Genomic DNA, 21,546 nt, shown 5'->3' with positions numbered 1-21,546 from the left:
AGACAGTGCAGCGGTGGAACGGGGACAGGTGAATATGGCATGGCTCATCCTCCCCCAGTCCTACTCACCCTCCTGGCATCTGCATATCAGGCCCTGCTACATCTCAGTACTGGCGTCTGCATCTCTCTTCCTGTCTTCTTCCTGTGTGGTCATGTGATACTGCTCATTAAAGTCATGAATATGAGACATGTCCATATTCATTACTTTAATGAGCGGTGTCACATGACCGCACAGGAAGAAGACAGGAAGAGAGAAGCAGACGCCGGGACTGAGATAATGTCTTCTTCTCCCCCTCCCCCGCCGGCTTTCTGGCATATGACTTGTGTATAAGCTGAGAGGGGCATTTTCAGCACAAAAAAAGTGCTGAAAATCTCGTCTTATACATGAGCATATACGGTATGTTGTGCACCATGGACAATAGAACAATAAGATCCCTGGAGATGGACTTGTAAGCCTAGAAATTCTTGATATTGTTCAAAAATTTTGGTCCTCAAGTCCTCAGAAAGTTCCCTTCTCTTTTTGTTCTCCATGCTTAGTGTAGCACACACAGACACACAATGCAAAGATTGAGTCACCTTCTCCCCTTTTTATCTGGTGTCAGGTGTGATTTTCATATTGCCACCAGGATAGTTGAAGAAGCATCACATGCTTGAAACAAAGTTGTTTACGCATAATTTTGGAAAGTGCCAACAGTTTTGTCTGGGCTATTTTTGAGGTTTTGTGTGAAATTATGTCCAATTTGCCTTTTTTTCCAGTGTTTTTGTGTTGTCCCAATAAACATGTGTATACAAACATGTGTAATTGCTATTGTTTTCTGAGACAAATTCTTCACTTTTTAGAACAATTTGAAGGGTGCCAACAGTTTCTGCCATGACTATATGTGGGAGATTTTAGATATACCCTAGATTAGTGTAGAATATGTTTCCATAGGATATGTGAAGTGAGCGATAAAGGGTGTGCGTAAGATGAGTGTGAGATTACAGATTTGGATTTTGGGTTTGAGTAGGATATGCCACCTTAGAGATACAATTTCATATTTAGAAGTAATTTACAACTTACCGTTCCTCAAATTCATCCAGGTTATGGAGCTGTAGATGTGGCTCGATGCTCGCCTCCATTTTTCCCATTGTCCTATTCCACACAAATGCTAATTCCATGCTACACTTGTCCCCGTCTCGTTGTATTTGCTTCACCAGGTAATTACCTATAGCCATAAAACATACAGTTATATTTGTACTTGTTGCAGATGTTGTGAAATGACCTGTGTTGGGGTTTTGTTTCTTGTCATCAGGGACGATTATTATCATAGTGATTGAGGAAATAATGGGTCCAGATATGTTTGACCGAAGTTTCATAGTTTTTGAGATAGAATGTAAACATAAATCCATCAAGTTAAACCTATACCCTAAGGGTGTGTGCACACGCTGCGGATTCTGCTGTGGTTCCGCAGTGGATTTGTCCGCTGCTGGTCGGCAGCAGTTTTTGCTGCGGTGTACAGTACCATTATTCCCTATGGGAATAAAAAACCGCAGTGCAGACGGTGCGGATTCTTCCGCACGGTTTTCCTGCGGTTTTGAAACCGCAGAACGAATTGACATGTCATTTCTTTCTGCGGATTCCGCAATGGTTTCCTATCTCCACCATTGTGGAGATGGTGAAACCGCAGGGCCAAACCGCAGGACAATCCGCAGATAAACCGCAGGTCTTTTGACCTGCGGATTTTACAAAATCCGCACGGCCAAATCCGCACCCCATTCCGCAATGTGTGCACGTAGCCTAACACTGTATTTTGATCCAGAGAAAGGCAAAAACCCCATGAGGCAGATTCTAATTGCCCCATATTAGAGGAAGAATTCACTCTCGGTCCTCATCACTGTTAGATAATCAGCTTTTCGGTCAATAAACTTGTGGATTACCTGCAGTAAATGGCATAAAAGCTTTAGGTCATTCTAGTCAAATGGAAACTACTTAACAATCCGAACCACTCATCACATACGCCACCAGGACTGGAGGCCAGGCTACAGACTAACTGTAGGGTCAGGTGACTGAAAGATTACCGTAACTTGAAGTCCTGCTGGTAGCGCTGCGCTGTAGAGGTTCAGAAGGGAAAATAACAGTTCTTCAGTTTACAAAGTTTTTTCTCTAAGGCTAGAAGGAGAAAAATGTAATGGATGCCCCCTTTAAGAGATGGCACTGTTAATGCAATTGTAATAAGTAATAATGAAAGGTGATTGGTACCCTGGGAGAAAGTCAAAATGCCTCGAGAAGCCTTGGAGGAAGCTTCAAGGTGAGATGAGGACATGGGTTCTGGTTGTTAGCATTCACAAGCCTTAGGATTCTGTCTAGGATTGGCAAATGTATTAAATAAAAATATTTGCCATAGGGACCCAAACTTTTAGCTACATATGCACAAAAAATTAGAAGTGACAAATTAGATTGAATTAAAATTATGACATGTAAAAATCAGGAATAGGTACTAAGAAAAAGGGGAGTCTGGGAAAACTCTCAAAATATATATAAATATATATATATATATATATATAACAGCGAAGATATCAATTTATATTCTATAAATCATAACTGACCATAAAACAACATTTAGTAATCATAATCTATAGTGCCTGCGCTTTAAGTAAAAAAAGATATCACAGTTGTATAAAAATTTGATGTCAGAGATCTTTTATCACTGTTGGCAACCAAATTTAGGCATACCAATGTAACAATAAATAACACCTGTTGTGCCTAAACAGTGAAAAAGGAGTCTCAAGCTCAAAAGACATCATAAGTAGAAAAAGCAGGTTTTTTTATATCAATCAGATGGGGTATTTATAATGGACCACAAGGTAGTGCTCAACTACCATAGTTAAAGTGCTATTACTTAGGTGGAGAGGGCTTTCACAGTTTACATAAGTAGGAGTAAATGTTGATAACGGGCAACTAATCAATATCCAAATGTATTAAAGGCAGTAAGATCAATAAGGTTCGTAGGGTTATTGATTGGTTTTAGTATCACCGATCTTAACCTTCATATCATCACAGGTTTTAGTATCACCATCACCAAATTTCCCATATACAAATCAAGAGGTTCCAGCAGTGATCTCCAATATACACTGCATGCAGAATTATTAGGCAAGTTGTATTTGAGAGGATTCTTTTTATTATTGAACAACAACTATGTTCTCAATCAACCGAAAAGACTCATAAATATCAAAGCTTAATATTTTTGGAAGTTGGAGTGGTTTTTTTTTTTAGATTTGGTTATCTTAGGAGGATATCTGTTTTTTCAGGTAACTATTACTGTGCATAATTATTAGACAACTTAATAAAAACCAAATATATACCCATCTCACTTGTTTATTTTCACCAGGTAAACCAATATAACAACACAAAATTTAGAAATAAACATTTCTGACATTCAAAAGCAAAAAAAAAAAAAAATCAGTGACCAATATAGCCACCTTTCTTTATGATGACACTCAAAAGCCTTCCATCCATAGATTCTGTCAGTTGCTTGATCCGTTTACGATCAACATTGCGTGCAGCAGCCACCACAGCCTCCCAGACAATATTCCGAGAGGTGTACTGTTTTCCCTCCTTGTACATCTCACATTTTATGAGGGACCACAGGTTCTCTATGGGGTTCAGATCAGGTGAACAAGGGGGCCATGTCATAATTTTTTCTTCTTTAAGACCTTTACTGGCCAGCCACGCTGTGGAGTATTTGGATGCATGTGATGGAGCATTGTCCTGCATGAAAATCATGTTTTTCTTGAACGATACCGACTTCTTCCCGTACCACTGCTTGAAGAAGGTGTCTTCCAGAAACTGGCAGTAGGTCTTGGAGTTGAGCTTCACTCCATCCTCAACCCGAAAAGGTCCCACAAGTTCATCTTTGATGATACCAGCCCATACCAGTACCCCACCTCCACCTTGCTGGCGTCTGAGTCGGAGTGGAGCTCTCTGCCCTTTACTGATCCAGCCTCAGGCCCATTCATCTGGCCCATCAAGAGTCACTCTCATTTCATCAGTCCATAGAACCTTAGAAAAATCAGTCTTACGATATTTCTTGGCCAAGTCTTGACGTTTTATCTTATGTTTCTTGTTCAAAGGTGGTCATTTTTCAGCCTTCCTTACCTTGGCCATGTCCCTGAGTATGGCACACCTTGTGCTTTTTGATACTCCAGTAACATTGCAGCTCTGAAATATGGCAAAACTGGTGGCAAATGGCATCTTGGCAGCTTGACGCTTGATTTTCCTCAATTCATGGGCAGTTATTTTGCGTCTTTTTTTATCAACACGCTTCTTGAGACCCTGTTGGCTATTTGCCATGAAACGCTTGATTGTACGGTGATCACGCTTCAAAAGTTTGGCAATTTCAAGACTGCTGCATCCCTCTGCAAAAAAGTGAAAAATGAGGATGAATGAACTCATGGAGATCAACATCCAACACTGCGGAGACACCATCACATGTTTCTCAACGCAGTGATGCTAGAGCATTGCCCCCATCCCTTATGGGAAATATGCAAAAACATGTAAATCAAGAGCCACGGAGACACCATCACATGTTTCTCAACGCAAGCAATGACTAGCCAGGTCTTTCACCGGGAAGGAACAACCACAGGAAGGCCAGTCTCCAATGAAGGAAACCACCTATGCCAAAACATGGTATCCATCCACAGACAGCTGTTTCGGGGTATTGCCCCTCATCAGTGGGGAGTAGGAAACTGGCTAGTAGGAGCAATGCCTAGTAAAAGACTGTGAAAAATGAGGATGAATGAACTCATGGAGATCAACATCCAACACTGCGGAGACACCATCACATGTTTCTCAACGCAGTGATGCTAGAGCATTGCCCCCATCCCTCTGCAAGACATCTCACAATTTTTGACTTTTCAGAGTCTGTCAAATCTTTCTTCAGACCCATTTTGCCAAAGGAAAGGAAGTTGCCTAATAATTAAGCACACCTTATATAGGGTGTTGATGTCATTAGACCACACCCCTCCTCATTACAGAGATGCAAATCACCTGATTTACATAATTGGCAGTTGGCTTTCAAGCCTATACAGCTTGCAGTAGGACAACATGTATAAAAAGGATGATGTGATCAAAATACTCATTTGCCTAATAATTCTGCATGCAGTGTAGTATGATTGTTATGAACGTAACACACACACACTAACGGGTAACAGAAAGAGGGAAGACCTACTACAGGGAGACGCTGAACCCACATGCTACTGGTTCCTGTTTAGACTAAAAAGACCCTAACTGCACAACTCAAAAATACCACCTTGGACCTGGCTCCCTAAAAGGCCATAGAAGGTTTTCTTGTACCTCCTGAGGTACCAGAGGGAAAGCTGCAACACACTGCCATCAAAAGAAGAGGAAAATGCGAAGGAAGATAATAAAATGCACAGTGAGAAATTTAAAACACAACCAATTAAGGTAGAGAGGGCAAGTTAAGGAGTGCCAAAAATAAACAAAACAAGAATGACCTCCGAGAAAACTAAAGATGTGAAAGGAAGAAGAACTGGGAAGGAAACAAATAGACTCACTGCAAGAATTCAACAAATCTTTACCATGTAAAATATACACGATAAACCAATTAAATTAGGGGCTAGAACGCCTAAACTCAAGTCTACCTAGACATATAGCCACTAAGCAGGGGCTGGCTGGCACTTTTCGGCCTGGGGGGCAATCACAATTCAGTGGCCCTCGAGTTGCAGTGACCATCCGTTTTCCTGCTTATCTCTGGCCATTGCATTAAAGCAGCAGAGAAAACAGGCTTTAAAAACAGGCTGGTATGTAGATATGGGAACAGTAAGGAGCTTGCTGCATAGATATGGGAGCAGAACCAAGCTTTCTCCAGAGATATGGGCGCAGAACAGAGCTTTCTCCAGAGATATGGGTGCAGAACCGAGCTTTCTCCAAAGATATGGGAGCAGAACAGAGCTTACTCCAGAGATATGGGAGCAGAACTGAGCTTACTACAGAGATATGGGAGCAGTACTGAGCTTACTACAGAGATATGGGAGCAGAACTGAGCTTACTACAGAGATAAGGGAGCAGAACCAAGCTTACTACAGACATATGAGAGCAGAACTGAGCTTACTACAGAGATAAGGGAGTAGAACTGAGCTTACTCCAGAGATATGGAGCAGAATCAAGCTTACTTCACTGACCTTAACCTCCAAATTATCACTGACCTTAACCTCCAAAATTCTTGATCACCATATCTACCTTGAGATGTCCTCTCATCTTTCTCTCCCAGACCATCTTCTACTCTACTCCTGTTCTCTTTCTATATCCTTACTTTTGGATTAGAATGGATCATTAACTGGCTTGAAAGACCGAGGGTTAAAAGGGTTATTTCCATCATAAATAGTATAGATGTTCTGTCCTCACTAAATGAAGCAGACTTCATGTAGCTATACAGGCAGCTAAACCGCTGAGTGCAGTTTCACTAGTTCCTGCAAGCTGGATGAAGGGCTGTCTTTTCCCTGAATTCCACTAGCTGGATGGCTGCTATTTTATCTGGCCCCTGCAGGAAGGAAGACTCTTCTTTCTCTGAGTTCCCACTAGCTGGCTAGTTGCTGTTCACTGTTCTATCCTCACTAAATGAAGCAGACTTCATGTAGCTATGCAGACAGCTAAACCACTATACCGGGGTCCAATAAGGAGACTGTAGGTTAAAGTTGTGCTTTCTTGAACGTGGTGGTATACTGGGGCGGTGAAACTACAATGCAAACATATAAATACACTCAGTCAATACAGGGTTCATTGGAATACATATATACATTACAATCAACATCTGCACTACTAGCTGAGCAGGGGAAAACTAACTAGGCAGGCTAATATGGGACAGAAATTAGATACAGGAAGTGTGATTACATTACAGCAATGCTGTCACAAGGGGAGAAGAGAAATGAGATGCTTCCAGGATGCAGGCTGAGGGAAAATGGTGGACTGGAGAGAAAATGGGGGCTGAACTAACCATAATCCTTTGCAAAAGGCTACCAGGGTGCATTACAACCTTACCAGAATGCATTGCAAACAGAGGGAAAAGGAGATTCAGAAAGTGAAATAACACACAATAACACTGCTGTTATGACTCTGGTCACTAGATGGAGCCAGAAAACACTGAAAACATTCAACAAGCAGATAATCAGGGATTCTGAATTAAATGTTGGAGTCAGAACACTCCCCGTCTGGCATCAAACGGATGTCTCTATTCTTTTTCACCAAAGACAATAATAGGACCAGCTCAGTTACTGGTCTGGAGAATGTCTTAAGTTCATTCCCTTTGACCATCCTCAGTTCGACTTTGCAGACGTTGCCATCCTTACTCGGGAATGTCACTGTCACTGTCACTAGACCAAGTGGCCACTGGTTCCGATGGGCTTGACAGTCTTTCACAAGGGCGAGGTCAACAATCCTCAGGTTAGGCCTGGTAGATTGCCACTTTGTCCGTGTCTGCAGGGTAGACAAATATTGTTTGCACCACCTGTCCCAGAAAGTATTTGGAAGACTTTGTACCTGTCTCCATTGGCGCTTGTACAGGTCCTTAACGTTGAATCCTCCTGGAGAGGCACTGGATAGTCCTATTTACTGGGTGAGGAGACTAGCTGGAGTCATTGTATGAAGTGTTACCTGAGGGTGGATTTCAGCATCTGAGTCCTCTCCCACTAGTTCAAAGGTGTCTGGAAAACGTTCCTCAGTGTACAGTAGTTTTGGTCCTGAGAGCCATGTTGTGCTTCCCAGTCGACTTGCGTCAACTGCTCTAGTTGCATGATCTGCAGGATTTTGGTCCGTGAGAATGTAATGCCACTATTTTGGATGAACTGATCTCCTAATTCATAGCACTTGTTGACATAAACGTAGAATCGTCTAGTTCATTGTGGATGTATCCCAGGACTGTTTTGCTGTCTGAGTAGAACTTGGCTTGTGTCAGATCGATATCCATCTCGGATGCGATGAACTCTGCCAACTCGACGGCTAAGGCTGGTTTCACACTTGCCTTTTTTAGCGCTGTGCCTCATGCGCTATCGTGCGCATGCGCATTGCTCCCCTATCTTTAACATGGGTACGCATGGTCTAGCGCATGCATGCGTTTGTATGCGTTTTAGTGCGCATGCGTTTTTTTGTAGTGTGCGCCTAGGCGCGCCGGACGCAACCTGTTGCATTTTTGGTCCGTCCGACCTGTCTCAAAAAAACGCATGCGCAAGTTAGCACACGGAATGTGCAAAAACACAGCATTATAGTCTATGGGAATGCACGCATGCGCTAGGACATGCACACGCATGTGTTTAAAATCACATGCGTTTTTTGATTTAACATGATGACAAACTGGTTAAATCATATGTGCAAAAAAACAGCAACCGCATGATTTGTTTGGTATGCGCACGAGGTGCAGCGCAAAAAAACACTAGTGTGAAACTAGCCTAAGACTGCAGCACAAAGCTCTAACCTTGGAATAGTGTGCTCTGGTTGTGGAGCAAGTTTGGCCTTCCCCAAAACGAATCCAATGTGGCTCTGACATTTGGAGTCTACAGTTTTGAGAAAGCCAAACCAGCAATTGCTTTGACAGAGGCATCTGCAAATACATACAGTCTTTGGCTTTGTATTTCTGTGTATGGTCTTGGAACATTCAGGCTGGAGAGGGCTGCTAAAGAGTTCTTCCATACTTCCCATTGGATTCTCTTATCAGGTGGCAGAGGTGCATCCCAGTCAGATGTCTCCTTAGTTAAGTCTCTTAGTAAGACTTTGCCTTGTATAGGAACAGGAGCTGCAAAACCCAAGGGATCATACAGGCTGTTGATGGTAGACAAGACACCTCTGCGTGTGAAATGCTTTTCTTCCTGGCTGACCTGAAAGGTGAAAGTGTCTGACTGTAGATTCCAGAGAAGCCCGAGGCTGAGTTGCTTTGGTGTGGGGTCTGACCCCAGGTCCAGGTCTCTGAGACCGTTACACAAGTCTTGTGAAGGGAATGTTTTCATGAGTTCTTGGCAGTTTGAGTCTTAATTCTGAATATTTTTCTGGCAGTTTGAGGCTATTTTGTGAAGCCTGAGGTTAGAGCAAGCAAGCATCTCTTGAGCTCTCCTGAGAAGACTGATGACAGTCTCATTTGAAGGCAAGGCTTTTAGACAGTCTTTAACATAAAAGTCCTTTTCTATGAATTGTCTGACATCTGATCCGTATTCTGTTTCTCCTTCTTGAGCTGGCCTTTTGAGTCCATAAATGGCGACTGCAGGTGAAGGACTATTGCCAAAGATGTGCACTCTCATGTGGTACTCTGTGACCTCTTTAGTAGGATCATTGTCTCTGTACCACAAGAATCTTAGGAAGTTCCTGTCTCTCTCTCTCACAAGGAAACAATGGAACATTTGCTGGATGTCAGCGATGAAGGCAATGGAATCCTTATGAAAGCACATAAGTACTCCCAGTAGTTTGTTATTGAGGTCTGGTCCTGTCAGTAGAACATCATTCAGGGAGACATCATCAAACTTAGCACTGGAGTCAAACACCACTCTAATCTGGCCTGATTTCTTTGGGTGGTATACTCCAAACATGGGCAGGAGCCAGCACTCCTCAGAGTCTTTGAGAATGGGAGCTAGTTCTGCATGTCAGTTCTCAAAAATCTTTGACATGAATGAGAAAAAGTGATCTTTCATCTCTGGTTTCTTTTGCAGATTATGTTTAAGAGAGGAGAAACGTTTTAGTGCTTGTTTTCTGTTGTTCGGTAGATGTGGTCTGTGGGTTCTGAAGGGAAGAGGTGCGACCCAGCTGTTGGTCTCATCTTTTACAAGTCCCTTGTCCATTACCTCTAAGAACAACTTGTCCTCTACTAACATTGCTACTTGGTTGCCTTGTTTAGTTCTCTGGAAGACTGTGAACCCCAACTGATCCTCATAGCTTCCTGACACCATACTGCTGTTATGAATAAAGTCTATTAAATGATTGGGCAGTTGGATGCTGTGTAGTAGTTCCTTGACATGGAACTCATTGTTGCAAGGTTGAAACAGAGATGGGCACCCTTTCTCCAATGTATTTGTTAGCATACTTTTCACAGAAGATGGAGTGTGCATGCGTCCCAAGCATATGTTTCCTATTATGACCCATCCTAGGTCTAGCCTTTGGGCATATGGAGCATTGTGGAGTCCATTGATATGACTTCTCACTTTATGGACCTGTAGGATATCCCTTCTCAACAGCAGTATTATCTGAGCCTGATGGTCTAGTTCCGGTATAAGGTGTGCTATGTGTTTCAAGTGAGCGTGATGAATTGCCACATCTGGCGTAGGTATTTCAGATCTATTGTCTGGGATCTGGTTACACTCGATTGTAGGTAGTGGTAGGCAGAATTGTCCATCTAAGGACTCAATTTGGTAGTCAGTGTCTTTCCTGCCAGCTGTTGTCACAGTACCTGCACATGTCTTTAATGAGTAGGGGGTGCTTGGCCCTTTGATGTCGAATAGGTCAAAGAATGTTGATCTAGCCAAGGATCGATTACTTTGATCATCCAAGATAGCATATAGTCTTAAGCTGGAGTCACACATAGCGACTCACCAGCGATCCCGACAATGATATCAACGTGTCAGGATCGCTGGTGAGTCGCTATGTGATCGCTGGTGAGCTGTCAAACAGACAGCTTCACCAGCGATCAGCACAGCGACGCCGAGCGCGCGGCGTCCCTGTGTTCGTTAGTTACCAGCGCTCTGATGCAGGGAGCTGGTAACTAACGTACACATCTGGTATCTAAGGGACGCACGTCCCTTGGATACCCGATGTGTACGTTAGTTACCAGCAGATCGCTGGTCTCCCGCCTGTCACACGCAGCGATGCGTGCTGGCCAGCGGGAGACCAGCGACAAAAGAAATATCCAGCAGTTTCCTACAGCGATCAGTGATACCGGCAGGGGGGCCAGTCGCTGATCGCTGTCACACACAGTGATCTCGCTGGTGAGATCGCTGTTTTGTCACAAAACTTGTGACTGAGCAGCGATCTCGCTAGCGACATCGCTATGTGTGATGGGGCCCTTACAGCTTTGTCTCTATGACCCTTTGGGTATACTCTGACGAGGCATATTTTTGAACAGGACCTACTGTCTATTGTCCCTTTACAGACTTCAGTACATTTTGAAGTGATCTATGGCGTAGCTGCATCAGTGTTCTTTTCCTCCCTGCCATGCTCCCTGTCAGCTGGTGTGTTTTGTGCACTCCATGGAGCTGGACCAGGGTGTAGAGCAGTGTTATGATCTGTGGTGCCATACTCTGTGCATTTTACCCTGACCTTACAATCCTTGGCGAGATGAGTTGTGGATGAGCAGCACTTGTAGCAGATACCATTCTCTTTCAGGAAGCTTCTACGATCTGGCATAGATTTTCCCATGAAGGCGCTGCATTTCAGGAGAGGATGAGGCTTCTGATGGAGCGGGCACTGCTTGTCAGGTTCTTGTACCTTTGTCTCTGATTGGAAGCACCCAGCTGACCTGTAATTGGAACTTGGAGAAGAAACATAAGTCTTGTGCACTGCGACAGATGTTCTGCGTGGGTTTGCAGCTGGTGATATGTGGCATATGACGTTGCAAAATCAAAGCTGGGATCATTTCTGATTGTCGCTTGTTCGTGTATAAAGTCTACAAAAATGGAGAAGGGAGGGAATGGAACACTGTGCTTGTATTTGTATGTGGAACCATGTGTGAATCCATGTAGAGAAAAATGGACCGCACTCTTCAGGCTGGTGAGGAAACGCTGCTACATTATTGGCACATACAATACATATTGGTCGGGGGAGTGATAGCAGGAGGGAGCAGAAAGCTGACAACGGCCGTTTCGCTCTGAACCAGAGCTTCAACGGGAACCATGTGTGAGCCACCTCTCCTGTAGATTGTAGGGCAACTTTTGGACTATAGGGTTAACACCTTTGGCTGTGTCAAGGAATGCAAGTCCTTGTAGGTCATCTTCACATTTGGCAACGAGGACTTCTTTTAACAGGTCACCTAGTTCTGTAAGTTTCTGGAGACCTTTGTTAGATACTTTAGGAAAGTCATCGATTCTTTTGAACAAGGCTCTCTCTATTACCTCTGCTGAGCCTTAACACTTATCCAGCCTCTTAAAGATCTCTTTGAGGCCAATTTGAGGGTGGTTTATATTAATGTCTCTGATCATTACTGCGTGTTTGACTGACTCTTCGCCTAGGTATTTGACTAAGAGGTCTATCTCTTCACTGTGATTCAGCCCCAAGTCTCTAGTGACATTTTGGAAGGAAGCTTTCCAAGCTCTGTAACCTTCAGTGTGGTCAGTGAATTTCATGAGTCCCTTGGCAACCAGATCACGTTGTGTGAAGAACTTGGCAAATTCTGTTGTGAACTGGTTGTCAGCAGAGTATACTGGTGATGGGTCACCCTGATAGTGATGTGAGGTGCATTCATACCTGTTAGTATCCTCAGGGTGGCACCAGCCAGTGTTATATTGCTTTGGTCTGACGTGCGGTGTGTCAGCAAGGTGATTCACGTTGGTTACCTGGTGAGGGACAAGGTAGTCATTAGCAGAATTGTTTTGCTCCACGTTTTCCTGGAGCTGAGCCTCATGATGACTCTCACTCGCTTCACTGGATGTGTCGTGTTCTTGGTTTTAGTTTGGATCAGGAAGTTCATTAACATACTGAGATGTGCGTTGTGGCGAATCTTGCAGTGGCAACTTCAGACTTGATGTACTGCTTCTGCTATGCAGCTCAGGGTGTGTGTGGCTTCTAGCGATTCTGCTTCAGCTAGGGCTGCGGCAGCTTCTCTTTTACTGCTAGGCTCTCTAAGGCGGCATCCACGCGTGCCTTCCCTAACTGCGTCTTTCTCTCTTGCTCATCTCTCTCTAAGCATGACTCCTCTATCTCTATGCATGACTTCTGTCTCTCTATGCAAGACTTTCTCCCTTGATCTTCTAAGCATGCTTTCGCTAATTTAAGTTCCATCTCTTCTACAGCAAAGATTGCTTGCGTTTTGGCGGCTTCAGCATTTGCGCGGGCAATGGCGACTGCGCTGCTGATGGATACAGTCTTTGAGAAGATGGAAGTAACAGATTTTTTCCTGTGTGATTTGTGGGACATGGTGTCTTGGAGGAATGCTTGGCTGTGCAGAGATTGCTGTAGCTGTATTAGTCTCTGTGTAGCCGGTGACTTGAATCTCACTAGGTGGGCGAGTGCAGTTGCACTAGTTCCTGCAAGCTGGATGAAGGGCTGTCTTTTCCCTGAATTCCACTAGCTAGATGGCTGCTATTTTATCTGGCCCCTGCAGGATGGAAGACTCTTCTTTCTCTGAGTTCGCACTAGCTGGCTAGTCGCTGTTCACTGTTCTGTCCTCACTAAATGAAGCAGACTTCATGTAGCTATACAGGAAGCTAAACTGCTATACCAGGGTTCAATAAGGAGACTGTAGGTTGAAGGTGTGCTTTATTGAACGTGGTGGTATATTGGCGTGGTGAAACTACAATGCAAACATATAAATACACTCAGTCAATACAGGGTACATTGGAATACATATATACATTACAATCAACATCTGCACTACTAGCTGAGCAGGGGAAAACTAACTAAGCAGGCTAATATGGGACAGAAATTAGATGCAGAAAGCATGATTACATTACAGCGATGCTGTCACAAGGAGAAAAGAGAAATGAGATGCTTCCAGGATGCAGGCTGAGGGAAAATGGTGGACTGGAGGGAAAAGGGGGGCTACCAGGGTGCATTTCAACCTTACCAGAATGCATTGAAAACGGAGGGAAAAGGAGATTCAGAAAGTGAAAGTAAAATAACACACAATAACACTGTGGCTATGACTCTGGTCACTAGATGGAGCCAGAAAACACTGAAAACATTCAACAAGCAGATAATCAGGGATTCTGAATTAAATGTCAGAGACAGAACAATAGACATACTGCAAGTTTATGGCATCTGTAAGATTTCTAGTTCGGTTGTGTTTTCAGGTAGACACGGAAAGCTGCTGCAGTAAAATGTCCAGGCAGGACTCCATAAATCACTCAGGATAACAAAACAAAAACAGCCTTTTTTGGTGCAAAGGGAAAACATAAAGTAAATAGTCCATACAGTATTGAAGGTACGTCTGCTCAGGTTAGTCTATCATTTTAGTCTTTTGCAAACACAAAGAACATTGGAGGTCTGCACACCTCCACACACAGACACTGAATGAGACAAATGGTCTTCTTTTTATCTGCCATACCATGCCCCGGTGTGGGAATATGTGAGCAGCCAGTTCCACACATCTGTTTGACTGCTCACAAACACGGTCCTGACACGCCCTATTAACTTTATCAACACTATACTTGCTGGAGCTTGATTTCCCAGGCTTACATCACTGAGGCTACAAACTTCGATGACACATATCTTCCCTGAAGGACCTGTCCAGTGACCATCTTACATACCCCCCCTTCTACCCAAAGCCGGGGAACTTTGCACCTTCTGCAATCAAACAGTGGACCCTCGACAGCGTCAGCATTACCATGTAGTTTCCCAGGCCTATGCTCTACATGGAAGCTAAAATCTTGAAGTGCTAGGAAATACCTGGTCACTCTGGCATTGTTCCCCTTCTCCTGCATTCACCTCACTGGGGCATGGTCTGACACTACCCTGAACTTACTGCCTAAGAGGTAGCACCATAGAGTGTCCAATGCTTGATGAACAAACTTTCCTTCTCCACTATGGAGTAGTCTGGACCACAAACTCCTTGAAGAAGTCAGGTGCCACCAACACTGGCTGTAAACCAGCTGTAGTAGCCCTCAATGCCCAAAAATGCTCTGACATACTTCTTTGAGAGAGGCTGCTGTCCACTCTGGATAAACTTTATTTATTTGGGGCTTGATTAAGCCTCTGCCTACAATATATGTACTTTAAATATTTCGCTTCCTCCATTTCCAAGGCACATTTCTTCAGGTTTACAGAGCATCCTGTCGTTCTTGGAGTATCTAGTATCGCCTGGACCTTGCTCAGATGCCTTCCCCAATCCTGGCTGAAGATCACAATGTCATCCAGGTAAATCGCTGCGTATTTCTTGGGAAGCTAGGATTCTGTCAATGGCTCTCTGGAAGGTAGCCAGAGCTTCTTGCAAACCAAGCGACATCCTTTTATACTGAAAACATCAATCTGACGTTGAGAAGGCCATCTTGTCCTTGGCGTGTTGGGAGATGAAAATTTTCCAGTATCCTTTTGTGGGGTGGTAATGTACCGGGCTCATCCTAGTCTTTCAATTTTCAATGAGTTAATTGATATGGGGCATTGGATATGTATCAAATAGTGATGAGCAAGCACTAAAATTCTCGGGTACTTGTTACTTGAGGCAAGGAAATTGTAATGTTTGGGTGCTCGATCCGAATAATGAGTATAATGGAAGTCAATGGGAAACACTAGCATTTTTCCGGAAGACCCCCCCACCCGAGGCCTGAAGGATTCTAAAAATTACTGAAAACAATGGAAACAGTGCTGAAATGACATGGGAATAGCATTAGGAAGATCCCTGGAATCACCAGTACCGTAAAGCCTCCCACCACTACCTCTTACATACAGATACTACAGAGAATCTGTGAATGGACACAATAAATCATTCAATTTTGCCTGGTTTGATGAATTTCTGAGTACAGAACACTGTAAAAAACATGAATCGGTCAATGTGTACATGGAAGAAAAACAGCTTACAGCATCAAGGCTTACAATTTATAAGGCAATAATCCCTGACTAGATGACTGTCATATGCTATACCTACTGCAACACCTCACCGTAGACTAATTGCAGAGTGGTATTATTGTAGAATATAGAAGGGATCTGAATTGGCCCTGAAGAGGTCTGTCGCCTGCGCACTGCAGTATTTTGCTTTGCCCTCAACAGGGCAGAGCAGTGCGCCTGCGCTGGAGCCATGACAGGCAGCAAAGAAGATGACATCACCATCACCGAAGATGGGAGGCGCCAGACCGGACCGCAACACCCATCGGATCGGACCGCCCCCCCGGTGAGTACAATCCAACTCTTTTTTGTTATCTTTCAGGTTACATCGGGGGACTTATTTACAGCATTACAGAATGCTGTAGATAAGCCCCTGATGTTGGTGCCGGCAGCTCATATTCGAAAAAAGGGGTGACTGATTCCCTTTAAAAAAACACCTACCCAGTGAAAACAATTGGTTAATTACCAAGATAAAGACATTTGACCAAAGAAAAATCTACACAACCCTACAATAATCCTAATCCTGAAACTGCCTGGCAGTGGAAGGTGGCGCCCTAAAAGAACAATTTTTTGGTGCCCCGCTCAACGAGGACTGTCACTCACTTCCCTGTAAAGCCCTACCAAGGCAGGTGGGAATACAATATAGATGAAAAAAGAGATGAAACAGATTCAGTAAATTCCCAGGCAGCCGTTTTATGTAAACAATCCCCTGCAGGTATTCTGTAGATCAAACAGATATAATAGCAATCACTAATTGTTAATTATCCATCCCTATGACAACGCCTCTAAAGAGATACTTTCATTGGATACATCCTTATCCTGGCCCATAACAAGATAATATGCTCAAGAATTCAATTCACCATATACTGTATATATGGAATTCCAGTGAATATAATAAAAATTGAACTGATGGCCGGATATCCTGACGTTCCATCGTGGAACGCATGCCGGCACATGTGAGAACTGCAGATTATACTTTAACTAACTAATGGGACAATGACCCGACCAAACAAACCACTGATTATTGGGTAGTCGGAGTCCACTGAGATGACCTTATACAAGGGTGCTTATTTAAATCCACTCAGTTTTGACCTTCGGACATGCTACTTATTCATCATGGCATCCCATATCTTTGGCATCGCTAGCATCCATCAGGCCTCCTGATGAACCGTGACAATGGGAAAACGCATTGGGGCACATCCTATAATAAGTTCAACCTGACACGGTGTGTAGGTTACTGTGCACAATCCTGTTGACAGGTTCTCTGTAACTCTACTCTGTTGGGTTTTTTTTTAATTAGCAGATAATGTGATTTTTAACATTTTTGCTGGTCTGAAAAAAAAGACTTAAGCTAGGCAACTGCAAATCTGCGAACGCTGCTGGCCACTGCCAGAGGTGTTGTTCAGGATGCATTGCTTTTCGTGATTGAATAACTCTGTGTTTGTGGGAAGCCACAATGTAACCTACTCGTCTTCCTCCTCCTCCTTCTCTGCTGATCTAGCTGCATGCCTCTGAGTTTACAACAAGTGTTATCTACTACCTCATTGTCATCCTCTGTGTTCTCCCACTCTTCTCCCTGAGAGTCACCTTTATCCTCTTCCTGCCCTCGACATGATGTACAGCTCTGGCAAAAATTAAGAGACCACCACATCAAAACCCTGTCATGGGCAGCATATTCTCCAGACCGGAACCCCATTGAAAACCTCTGGAATGTAACCAAGAGGATGATGGATAGTTACAAGCCATCAAACAAACAAGAACTGCGTACATTTTTGCGCCAGAAGCAGTGCCATGCCAAGAAGAATGAAAGCTGTTTTTTAAAAATCATGGTTATTCCACAAAATATTGATTTCAGAACTCTCCCTGAGTTAAAACATTAGTATTGTTGTTTCTAAATGATTATGAACTTGTTTTCTTAGCATTATTTGAGGTCTGAAAGCACTGTTTTTTGTTGTTGTTTTTTTTTTAATTTTTACCATTTTTCTTTGTCAGAAAAAAAAATTCTAAATGTATTGCTTGGAAATTCAGACATGTTGTCAGTAGTTTATAGACTAAAAGAAAAATTTACATTTCACTCAAAAATATACCTATAAAGAGAAAAATCAGACAAACTGAATATTTGAAAGTGGTCTCTTAATTTTTGCCAGAGCTGTATGTGTTTGTTGTGCTCTTGCAGCAGGCACAGTTCACATTGCCTACGGCCTCTGCCTCTGCGCTCACCATCAGCGTCACGTCCACTTCCCAGACCCGTTTCACGCGCCTTGCCCATTTTTAATTATGGACGATGTATCCCAGTTGAGAAAACATTGCAGTCAGTATTACAATGCCAAAAAAATTTGCCTACTACAGAAGGACTTCCTGTATAAGAATGTAGTATCAATATAGCAATGCGATTTTTTAGCAAAATTTATTTTTGGGGGGGGTTTTGAGGCCCAACTGTAGCACGATAAATGCTGTATAAAATTTCACTGCTCAAACAAATTGCAGTATTACAATACCAGACAAATTTGCCCAATTGAGAAGGATGTATGGGACTGCAGTATCAATATAGCAATGCTACTGAGATCCAACCAAGTCTGGCTATATGCTTTTGATGCACAACTGCTGCAGTAAAAGTGGTGTATAATATTTCCTTGCTCAGAACAATTTGCAGGATTAAGAGCAAAAATAATATTAGCGCTGAGAACTGATTTTGGGTATGATTTGCAGGCTGCAGCATAAAGAACATCCATTCTGCACAATCTCTCCCTAGGTGCTGCTAACCTGCAGTATTATTATTGATTACCTAAGAAGGGCTGTTGTTGTACTTCACAGAAATATAAATGTGGTTGAATCCCCGGGTAATATGCATCTACAATTCTGTCCCTTTTTCATCATTCAGCACCTCTCCCTACGCTGCCTGTGTCCGAGGTACAGTGTGCCTAACATGGTATCACGGGTCTTATGCGGCTATGCGGCCAGTCAATCACAGTAATGACACAACCAAGTTGGCTAGGGCATTACAGTGACTGTCAGTCAATCCCCACATGTTCATTGGCTGCCTACAAAGAGCCAAACATGCGGGGCCGGGACTCAAACTACAGCTTGAACATTCAAAGAATACTCAAGAGTAACAAGCATCCCGAGCACAGTGATGCTGGAGCGAGTGAAGAGAAGGGACGAGCACGCTTGCTCATCACTATTATCAAGATTAGAGACCTCATTCAGCTTCCTATAGTCATTACAAAACCGTCATTCTCCTTCTGGTATCTCACTAAGACTATGGGACAGGATCAGCCACTCTTAGACTCGTGAATGACTCCCAGACTCAGCATCTGCCTCACCTCTTTTGAGAGCATGTAAGGGGGTGAAGAGAAGGAAGAACTTAAATGGGGTTACCTCTCCTGGCCAGGCAGCAGTGTTTCCTGGGGGGAAGGTTATCGGATCTGGATCGAACTTTCCATGTGATAACAGAGGGCAGTGACCTGTTAAAATGGGCTGCGCGCAAGAAGCCGGGCAGAGTCAGGGCGGGAAAGTACAGTGCACAGGAGAGAGCTGTAAGCTGTGCCGCATTCCCTAAGCATGAGGACCCTCCGGCTGAGGACTGAGACAGACAGGCAGTATGCTGTGAGCGCCCTTTGGATGAACGTGGACCCGCCGGACTCTGTGAGCGAAGGAGACTCCCCTCTGACAGGTCAGAGACAGTTGCTAGTGTGTGCAGGCCCGGCATACGCAGTGACAGGCCTGAGCCCCTGAGAGAAGTAGCTGGACTGACTGAGAAGCGCAGCATCGTTCCTGTGGTGATACGTTCTGAGTGTAAACTTGTGATAAGAGTGGTGAAAGCAGGACCTCCTTTCACCGCCCAGCATCCTGTTGTTTTCCCTGGAGGACATTTCATCATCGCAGATAGAGACTTGAAAGACTGCATGTGCCGCTGTTGACGGTGCCAACGTTGGAGAATTAGACCCTTCAATCAAGCTTTCTTCAGACTGATAAGTTTATTCCTGCCTTTGTTTATTTCCTTAAATCACGTATTACCGTTTACTTGTTGCAATTATTTCCCTGTTGCTCCTCCCTGCGTGGAGTGAATATCCCTGTAAATAAACCTTTAACTCTTGGTCTGCCTCAGATCTGTGGTGACATCCTCCGTACCTGCAGGTTATTACAATCACATCTCATCAGGCTACGGGAATCCGACACGGCATCAAGTTCACCCAAACATGAGGATATGTTAGAACCTCATGCTCTGAGATCTGAGTACAACTTAATAGTTCTGAGAACAGATCTCTGTTCCGATGTAGCAACTCTAGGCACTGATGCTTTTGGGCACGTGACAGTGACTTTTAAACCCCAATGAGTATGATGAATATGATGAAATCAGAATTAGAGGAAGACTGTATAGAATGCAACTTGTGTCACAAGAACAAAGTCAGATAACTGCACCATTACAGAGTCAAATGACTTTGCCCTCTGCCCCTTCGGGAGCGAAGGATGAGGCCAGCCCCAAAACTACTAGCACCAAAAGTACAGAGGCTGCACATGAGATCTCTCCTACACCTACAGCTACCACACACACTGCAAGTACACTACCCTATCTACACGACTCTTATAGTCACATATCTACCCCACCAGTGTCAGTACTGATGGGATTTGCACCTGGACCCTACCACATACGGACCCCAGTGATATATCAACCAGGACCGTACTATGGGCAGATTTTAATTGTGGGCTCGACCCCTATCTCTTGACAATAAGAGATAGGTGAACCTATCAAGGTTCGGTTTGGTTTTGATTCACCCAACTGACCTTCGTTCGGCGAACGTACCTAAACCCCATTAGATTCATTGGGAGGCAAAAACAAATGCATAGACAATACTTTAAGGGCTATCAAAAAGCTTACCAAACAGCTAAAATTAGGGGCAGACACCAAAAAAGTGGCATCAATTGACCCTCAGTAGAAATTTGCAAATGGCAAAGCAGCAGTCAGCCATAGGCCATGCATGAGGCGTCAGGGTCTGTCCCAGCATTTACAGCTTGGAATTGCAGTTTTAATGAGGACCTGGGGCTTAAGGGAGCGATGTAAGCCTTCTTAGCTTGGAGCCCTCACAGCTCATGCAACACCTCCAGTTTTTTTTGTTTTTTATTCCAGACTCATTCAGATAGCACAAGCATCAATTTTATTGACTACTATTTGTAGAAAAATGTAAGGAAAGTAACACAGGTAGTTGACTGAAAGTACGGTGCTGTACAAATTAATTGGAACAAAGCATTTTTTTAAGCAAAATCGTAAGTTGGTTACCAGTCAGTGATTCAAACCAGTTTTAACTACTTTGAACAGGCACTCACACCTGTTCAAAGCAGTTAAAACTGGTTTAAATCACTGACTGGTAACCAACTTACGATTTTACTTAAAAAAATGCTTTGTCTCAATTAATTTGCACAGCACTCTAAGTGCAGGCCTGCCTGTCTAGGGGACCAACTTACACGGGCATCCCACCAGATGGAGACCCAACTTGGAGTCTCCACATTTAAAAAAAAAATTGTCATACAACACTAAAGTGGGGTCAATTTCCACAGAGTAGAAACAGTATAATAGGTCTCTGACACACCTTCCACCACAAGCACCCCATCATATGGAGACCCAACTTGGAGTCTCCACATTTCAAAAAATAATTGTCATGCACCACTAAAGTGGCATCAATTTCCACAGAGTAGAAACACTACCTCACTGCTGTCTTGGGGAAAAATCACTACTAAGATTGTCTACAAGCATATTTCGATACTCCAGCATGCGCGCATCCCTTTAATGATATCATTTTGGTGCAGATACGATCTTTTGATCGCCCA

At 43.6% G+C, this 21,546-nt stretch overlaps 1 protein-coding gene across 5 annotated transcripts in view; it reads right to left on the bottom strand.

Moving 5' to 3' along the window:
- Positions 1 to 21,546, bottom strand: part of ASPDH (aspartate dehydrogenase domain containing) — a 131,348-nt gene that overhangs the window by 57,435 nt on the left and 52,367 nt on the right. For all 5 annotated transcript variants that reach the window (XM_073552268.1, XM_073552272.1, XM_073552270.1 and 2 more), the window contains one exon: positions 1,060 to 1,204. In XM_073552268.1, the coding sequence (XP_073408369.1) occupies positions 1,060 to 1,204 (145 nt within the window). The remainder of the gene's footprint in view (positions 1 to 1,059; positions 1,205 to 21,546) is intronic.

The sequence above is a fragment of the Dendrobates tinctorius genome, unplaced genomic scaffold (assembly GCF_039654945.1).
Source record: "Dendrobates tinctorius isolate UK_male_01 unplaced genomic scaffold, ASM3965494v1 ptg000189l, whole genome shotgun sequence".
In the NCBI taxonomy this organism is placed as follows: Eukaryota; Metazoa; Chordata; class Amphibia; order Anura; family Dendrobatidae; genus Dendrobates; species Dendrobates tinctorius.
This window is presented reverse-complemented; position numbering and strand designations above follow the sequence as displayed.